This window comes from Chiloscyllium plagiosum, chromosome 35 (assembly GCF_004010195.1).
Source record: "Chiloscyllium plagiosum isolate BGI_BamShark_2017 chromosome 35, ASM401019v2, whole genome shotgun sequence".
Lineage (NCBI taxonomy): Eukaryota > Metazoa > Chordata > Chondrichthyes > Orectolobiformes > Hemiscylliidae > Chiloscyllium > Chiloscyllium plagiosum.
This window is the reverse complement of record NC_057744.1, coordinates 636,650-645,468: the sequence shown is the minus strand read 5'-3', so window position 1 is coordinate 645,468 and position 8,819 is coordinate 636,650. Positions and strand designations below refer to the sequence as shown.

Sequence of the window (8,819 nt, the reverse complement as noted above, 5' to 3'; positions counted from 1 at the left end):
GGGGGGGGGGGGCGCTGTGGTAGTTTGGCGCACTGACCTCTACACCGCTGAAGCCAGGTGCCAACTCAAAGACACCTCCTCCTACTGTCCCCTCCACCACAATAACCCCACCGATCACCAATCCATCATCTCCCAGACCATCCACAACCTCATCACCTCTGGGGATCTCCCATTACAGCCTCTAACCTCATTATCCGTGAACCCCACACTGCCCAATTCTACCTCCTACCCAAGATTCACAAACCTGACTGCCGCGGTCAACCCATTGTCACAGCCTGCGCCTGTTCCACTGAACTCATCTCTTCCTACCTCAACACCGTGCTGTCCCCCTTAGTCCAGGAACTCCCCACCTACATTCATGACACCACCTATGCCCTTTACCTCCTCCAAGACTTTGGTTTCCCTGGCCCCCTATGCCTTATCTTCACGATGGACATCCAGTCCTAGTATACATCTGTCCACAATGACAAAAGCCTCGAAGCCCTCCATTTCTTCCTCTCACACCGTCCCAACCAGTACCCTTCCACCAACACCTTCATCTGCAACTTCTCCTTCCAATCCTCCCATATCCTCCAAACCAAGGGGTAGCCACGGGCACCCTCATGGACCCCAGATTTGCCTGCCTCTGTCGGGTATGTGGAACAGGCCATCTTCCACAGCTACACTGGCACCATCCCCCACCTTTTCCTCTGCTACATCATAGACTATAATCGTGCTACCTCATGCTCCCACGAGAAGGTTGAACAGTTCATCAAATTCACCAACACCTTTCACCCCGATTTCAAATTCATCTGGATCATCTCGGACACCTCCCTCCCCTCCCACGACCTCTCCGTCAATAGTGCATGACTCAACACAACATCTTCTACAAACCCACGGACTCTCACATCTACCTGGACTACACCTCCTCCCACCCTGCCTCCTGTAAAAACGCCATCCCTTATTCCCAATTCCTCTGCCTCCGCTGCATTTGCTCCCAGGAGGACCAGTTTCATCATAGAATATCCCAGATGGCCTCTTTCTTGAAAGACCACAATTTCCCCACCCACATGGTTGACAATGCCCTCCAGTGCATCTCCTCCACCTCCTGCACTACTGCCCTGGAACCCCACCCCTCCCAACGCAACAAGGACAGAAGCCCTGGTCCTCACCTTCCACCCCACCAACCTCTGTACACATTGCATCATCCTCCGCCACCTACACACAGACCCCACCACTAGGGATACATTTCCCTCCCCATCCCTATCAGCATTTCTGAGAGACCATTCCCTCTGCGACTCCCTTGTCAAATTCACATCTCCCTCCTCTAGCTTATCTCTCCATGCTTCAGGCTCACTGCCTTTATTCCTGATGAAGGGCTTTTGCCCAAAACGTCGATTTCGCTGCTCCTTGGATGCTGCCTGAACTGCTGTGCTCTTCCAGCACCACTAATCCAGAATCTGGTTTCCAGCATCTGCAGTCATTGTTTTTACCAAATTCACATCCCCCACCAGCCCTCACCCCACTCCCAGCACCTTTCCCTGCCACTGCAGGAAGTGCAAAACCTGCGCCCACAACACTCTCCTCACCTCCGTCCAAGGCCCCAAAGGATCCTTCCACAACTGACAGAAATTTATCAGTAGCTCCACATAAGTCATCTACGTATCTGTTACACCCGGTGTGGTCTCCTCTACATCGGGGAGACAAGATGCAATCTTGCGGATCGTTTCAGAGCACATCTCTGGGACATCCACACCCACTAACCCCACCGCCCCGTGACAGAACACTTCAACTCCTCCTCCCACTATGCCAAGGACATGCAGGTCCTGAGCCTCCTCCATCACCAAACCCTAACACCTCATCTCCCGCCTTGAGACCCTCCAACCACATGGGATCAATGTGGATTTCACCAGTTTCCTCATTTCCCCTCCCCACATCTTACCCCAGTTCCAAACCTTCAACTCAGCACCGCTCTCATGACCTGTCCATCATCTTTCCCATCTATCCCATCTGAGGCAGCACGGTGGCTCAGTGGTTAGCACTGCTGCCTCACAGCAGCAGGGACCCGGGTTCGATTCCAGCCTCGGATGACTGTGTGGAGTTTGCACATTCTCCCTGTGTCTGCGTGGGTTTCCTCTGGGTGCTCCAGTTTCCTCCCACAATCCAAAGATGTACAGATTAGGTGAATTGGCCATGCTAAATTGCCCATAGTGTTAGGTGCATTAGTCAGGGTCTGGGTGGGTTACTCTTCGTAGGGTCGGTGTGGACTTGTTGGGCCAAATGGCTTGTATCCATACTGTAGGGAATCTAATCTATCTGCCCCACCATCCTCTCTGACCTATCACCTTCTCCCCCAACTTCATCCATGTATCACACTCTTAGCTACCTTCCTCCAGCCCCACCACCCCCAACCCCCCATTTATCTCTCAGCACCTCACCCCCCCCCCAAGCCCTACAAGTCTCATTCCTGATGAAGGGCTTATGCCTGAAACGTTGATTCTCCTGCTCCTCAGATGCTGCCTGACCTGCTGTGCTTTTCCAGCACCACACTCTCCACTCTGATCTCCGGTATCTGCACTCCTCACTTCCTCCTAGGACAGGAGTAATAGGCTAGTTAAGAAGGCATATAGGACATTTGCCGTTATCATTTGTGACATTGACTATAAGAGCTTGGGAGTTATGTTAGAGCGAAACAAAGCTTACAGCTGGAGTACTGGGTGCTGTTCTGGTCTCCACACTATTGGAAGAATCTGATTTCTCTGGAATAGATGCAAAGAAGATTCACCAGGATGTTGTCTGGGATGGAGCATTCAGCGATGAAGAGAGGCAGGATAGGCTCGTGTTGTCTTCTTTAACATATAGAAGGCTGAGAGGGGATTTGATTGGATGCATATGATTAAGGGGCATGGAACAGGGTGGACAGATAGTAGCTTAGTTGATAGGTCAATAACAAGGGGACATAATCTTAAAGTGAATGGCAGGTAGTTTAGAGGGGATTGGAGGAAAAGCTTTTTCACTCATGGTGGTGAGAATATGGAATGCATTGCCTGTTGAGGTAGTAGAGGCAGGAAACCTCCCAGTCTTTAAAAAGGAATGTGGATGAGGTCATAACTTCCAAGGCTATTGACTAAATGCTAGAAAATGGGATTAGTGTTGCTCGGTCAGTTCAGACATGATGGGCTGAAAGGCCTCTTCTGTGTTGTTTGATGCCAAGATTCTAAGATTAAATTCTCCCTTCTCTTTGTGCTTCAGTGTTACATTGCAAAGTGACCAAGTCTGGGACCTAAATACTTTGGAGTATTTGACATTTTGGAAGAACAGGATGCGAGGAAGAATAGTGGGATAGGATAATTAAATGTTAATTAAGGATGACATTAATACAGTCATGAGAAATTACGTTATTTCAAAAGATCTGGATGTAGAATCTGTATGGGTGGAGACAAAAAAACAGAAGAAGTAAAAATTCATTTGTAGGCGTAGTTTGGGTGCCCCAATAGCAGTTACTAGACAGGACAAGACAGAAAGAAATAATGAGGAGAGGGTATTGTGACAAAATTGCAGCAATCCCTGTGGGTGATTTTAATCTATAGATTGAACAGATCATATTGGAAAAGATAGCCTGGTAGATTCATTCATGTCATGTAATCAGGACAATTTCTTAGAATAGTAGGTTCTAATGTGAACAGGGGATCTGACTATTTTAGACCTGGTAATGTGCAATGAGACAGAAATACAGTAATCTCTTAGTAAAGGAGCATCAAGGCAACAGTGATCTTAAACATTGGAGAAACTCAGCAGGCCTGACAGCATCTTATGGAAAGAAAAACAGTTAATGTTTTGAATCCAATCTGACTTCTTCAGAATGGATCATAGCATATTGAATTTGAGGGTGATAAGATTAGTGAAATAGCAAATAGGTTAAAAGATAGGAGAGGGGAGAAGCAATGGTAGGGTTTCAAGGAGATTTTTCTTAAATCTCAACAGAAGTATATTCAGTTGAGAAAGAAAGATTGTATTAGAATTACATGCCATTTATGGCTAACTAAGAAAATTGGGATGCAACAAAATGAAAGAAAGAGCATGCAATCTTGCAAATATTAGTAGTAGGTCAGAAGATTGACAAATTTTGGAAACCAACAAATAATGTCCACAGAAAAGGAGGGGGAGCTTTATAGTTTAAGAGAAAACTAGCTAAAATATAAAAATATACTTTTTGACAAGTAGTTTCATAGGAAAAAAAGTGACTAAAACAGATATTGGTCCCTTAGAAGGCAAGACTGGATAATTAATGTAGGAAACAAGAAATGGCAGAAATGTTGAACGAGTATTTTGTATCTGTACAAACAGTAGAAGACAAACAAAAAACAAGAATACTTGAAAATCATGAGGTACCAAAGAGGGAAGATATCAACAACTTCAGTCATTGAGGAAAAGTTTGTAGGGAAACATTTACAGCTAAAGACTAACAAGTCGCTTGGATATGATGGCTTACATCCTGGGGTCCTAAGTAAGTGGGTCCAGAGATAGTAGTTTATTGTTTATGATCTTTCTCTAGATTCTTGAAGCGCCCCAGAGAATTGGAAATTTGCAAATCTAGCATCACTATTCCAATAAACGAGGCAGACAAAAACCAGGAAAGTGTAAGCCAGTTATCCTAACATCTGTCTCAGATTGATAGAATCCATTATTAAGGAGGTAGATGTGGAGCATTTAGAAAATTAAAGTATAAATCAGGCAGAATCAACATGGTTTTGTTCAAGGTAAATCTTGTGGTCCCTGCCTTCACCCACACAAATATAAGAGATTGGTTCCCTCCAGTGGGACCCTCCTTCTGGGACCCCATATCTGCCTTACTCACAGTCACATCTTCATGTTCCTGACCATGGAGCAATTGCAAAGTATTGCTAAAACAAAAATGTGGCTGAATTTTTTTTGTCTTGCATCTGGACAAAAACAAGAATGTTAAATTTCAAACAATTGCAAGAAAAGGGTGTTGATTGGTTTGCAAGTTGACTTTGATTGGTTAAGGAGAAAGTATCAGTTTTGAGTTTCCAGTAATTCAAAAGAAGGTTGAACGCTTCAATGTGTCAGCATCCTCGCAATTGTTATAAGTGCAAGACAAAATACGTCAATAACACTTCATTTTCTTTAAATATTCCCTCCCAAATGGCATTGTGGGTCCACCCACAGCAGATGGACTGCAGTGGTTCAAGAAAGTAGCTCACCCCCCCACCTTCTCAAGGGCAACTAGGGATGGGCAATAAATGCTGGCCAGCCAGCAATGCCCACATCCCACAAAATGAATACATTTTGAAAAATAATATTATGCAATGTGAAGTACTTAACCTAAGGGGTGTCACTGGTCCTGAAAAAATGTTTCCAAGTACCGCCGCATTCTGATTCATTGCTGTGTTAGATCTGAAGCTCCTTCAGCTGCAATCACTGACTGAGATATGACTACTCAGCAGCTCCCATATGTTACAGGTGTAACCATCGCATGACAAGTAATTTCTATTGTACTCAACTAATATAACAAATTAGGGTTTCACATTTTGCAATGTCATTCAAAAACTCTTGTTATGCAATATTAAGTAGTTCGACAAGTTATGTTATGAATTTAATAGAGTGCTCAGTTTAAACTATTGTTCTAGTTTATAGAAAATAACTTATACTTAGCAACCAATCACTATCTTTTCACCCACCTATAGCTCTAAACTGTCTCTTACACCCTCTCTTCAACTGTTTGTTCTTGAGAAGAACTCACCAAATTCACCAGTTACGTACATTATAGAAGGTATATTCAATCACTCAATCAATCAATCTAACTTAGTTTTCCCCTTATCCTTTGAACCCTTTAGCCCCAAGTGTTATATCCAACTCCTTGAAATCGTTCAATTATTTTCTGTGGTAACAAATTCCACAGGCTCCCCACTCTATTGGTGAAAACAAATTTCTCATCTCATCCCTAAATAGTCTACTCTTAGACTGTGACAGTGGTTCTGGACTGCTACATCATTGGGAACATTCTTCCTACAACTAACTGATCCAGTCCTGTTAAAATGTTTTAGATTTCTATGAGATCCCTCCTCATTCTTATAAACTCCAGTAAAAATAATCCTAACCGATTCAACTTTTCCTCATACGTCAGTCCTGTCATCCCAGGAATCAATTTGGTAAACCTTTGCTGCCCTCCCTCTATACCAGAAATATCCTTCCTCCAATAAGGAGACCAAAACTGTGCACAATATTCCGAGAGGTATCAACAAGGCCCTGTACAATTGCAGCAAGAAATCCCTGCTCCTGTACTTAAAGGTCAATGTACCGTTTGCCTTTGCCCTTTTGACTCCTTGGTGTACCTGCGATACCCAAGTATTGACGCATATTCCTCTCTCTCAATGTATAGCCATTTGGATAGTTATCTGCCTTCTGTTTTTGCTTCCAAAGTGGATAATCTCACATTTATCCATGTTATCTTCCATCTGCCGTGAATCTGCCCACTCACTCGACTTGTCTAAATCACATTGAAGCATTTCTGCATCATCCTCACAGCTCACCTTCAAAGCAGCTTTGGGTCATCTGCAAACTTGGCTTTTTTACAAAATCTCCTTCAGGACTCTGTTGCAGTTCTTACTCCTGCTATTTCGACTCCCTTACAAACTTCTCACCTGTATTATTGTTAAGACTTTAGGAAGAAAATCTGATTTCTTCTTTCTTTTCTGAGAATATTGACCAGCTCTGTGTATCCTACAGCTGTGATGAAGATCAATACACTGCATTATCACTAACTTGTGATAATCAGGACATTATCCAGTTACAGAATGAAGGAAGTTGCCTGAAACTCACTGAAATGAAGGGGTTCTTCCAACCGTGTTTTGGCTTCATCAATCCAATGCCATTTTACTCATCCTGTGGCTTGGATACTTGTTACTGGGATGAAAGATCGCAAATCTGCAGCTCTTTGGCAGCGTATGGAGAGGCATGTCGTTCACGGGGGATCCTGAGCACTGACTGGATTCGACGGGAAAACTGCTGTAAGAGGAGCTGGTAACAGATTGGAAGGCAATTTGGCCTGGATTGCGGTTCTGCTGTTTCCTGAACTGAGGGTCAAGCACCCCCTGGGGGTTGCATTTTAGGTGTTTGAGCTAGCAATGGTGTTAATGTGTTAATTTTCTACTTGGTTTTAAGAGTAATCAGGGACGGGTATTGATGTATAGTCTTTGAGCAGATATAAAGAGAGACAGCTGTGTCACTGAGCTCGTAGTTAGGAAGCTGAGATCTATTATCAAGGATAAACCCAGTGCCTTATTCAGGTTGTAAGTTTGCTCGCTGAACTGGTAGGTTTGTTCTCAGACATTTCGTCACCATGCTAGGTAACATCATCAGTGAGCCTCCATTGAAATGCAAGTGTTCTCTCCCACTTTCTGTTTATGTGTCTTGGTCTGTTAAGGTGGGTGATATCATTGCAGTTCTTTTTCTCACAGGTTGGTAAATGGGGTCCAAATCACTGTATTTATTGATGTAGTTCCTTGAATGCCAGACCTCCAGGAATTCCTGTGCATGTCTCTGTTTAGCCTGTCATAGTGTTGTCCCATTTTTTCCCTTTACTGTTCTGAGGCGGCACAGTGGCTCAGTGGTTAGCACTGCTGCCTCACAGTGCCAGGGACCCGGGTTCGATTCCCGCCTCGAGTGACTCTGCGTGTGGAGTTTGCACGTTCTCCCTGTGTCTGCGTGGGTTTCCTCCGGGTGCTCCGGTTTCCTCCCACGATCCAAAGATGTGCAGGTCAGGTGAATTGGCCATGCTAAATTGCCCGTAGTGTTAGGTGCATTAATCAGGGGTAAATACAGGGTAAGGAAATGGGTCTGGGTGGGTTACTCTTTGTAGGGTTTGTGTGGACTTATTAGACTGAAGGGCCTGTTTCCATACTGTAAGGAATCTAATCAGAAGCAATCCCTTTACATCATCAACACTTATCATTTAATCTTTCCAGACTTCCAATCCACCGGAAGCCTTCCCCTCACTACAGCTGCCAATATGCAAGTCCTTCTGTCTGCTTTCTGCCCATTACACAATCCTCTGTCCATGCTAATATGTCACCCCTAACTCCATCAGCTCTTATCTTGCATAATATCCCTTTTGTGTGGCACTTATCCAATACCTTTTGGAAATCTATTTACTGAATACCTTTATCTATGCTACTAGTTTCACTTTCAAAATAACATTCATTAAACATATTTTCCTTTCATAAATACATATTGACCCTAACATGCTATAATTTGCTGAATGTTTTTAAGGTTATTAAGGTTTTCTTAATAATGGAATGCAGTATTTTCCCAATGACTGATGCCAGGCTGGCTGGTTTGTACTTCGCTTTTCTCTCTTTCTTGACTAGTGGTGTTACATTTATCAACTTTGAATGTATGGAACCATTTTAGAATCTATATAATTTCATAAAATTATAAATAATGCATCCATGCAATCATACAGAGCATAGTCTTTTAGAGTGCTGGGCTGGAGATCATAAGACTCTAGGAATTTGCTGATTTTTAGTCTCTTAAGTTTCTCTAATAATATTATTTACAAAAAGAAATTACCTTAATTTCCTCACTCATTTAAATCAATTGGATATCCTATTAAAAGTAAGGTAATTTTGATTCAATGTTGTGGTGTATAGAGGTATATTTAATAAATAACTTTATAATGTCAGTGACATATTCTAGTTCCAAACTTGCAGCGTGGGTTGGTACCTGGGACTTCGATGTTGTGGCTATTACGGAGACATGGGTAGAACAGGGACAGGATTGGCTGTTGCAGGTTCCAGGGTTTAAATGTGTTAGTAGGG

The 8,819-nt window shown here is 43.4% G+C and overlaps 1 protein-coding gene across 1 annotated transcript in view; it reads left to right on the top strand.

Annotated features, from left to right (window-relative positions):
- tecta (tectorin alpha) overlaps positions 1 to 8,819 on the top strand; it is a 181,224-nt gene that overhangs the window by 146,834 nt on the left and 25,571 nt on the right. The window contains exon 24 of the mRNA XM_043676399.1: positions 6,730 to 7,010. Within this exon, the coding sequence (XP_043532334.1) occupies positions 6,730 to 7,010 (281 nt within the window). The remainder of the gene's footprint in view (positions 1 to 6,729; positions 7,011 to 8,819) is intronic.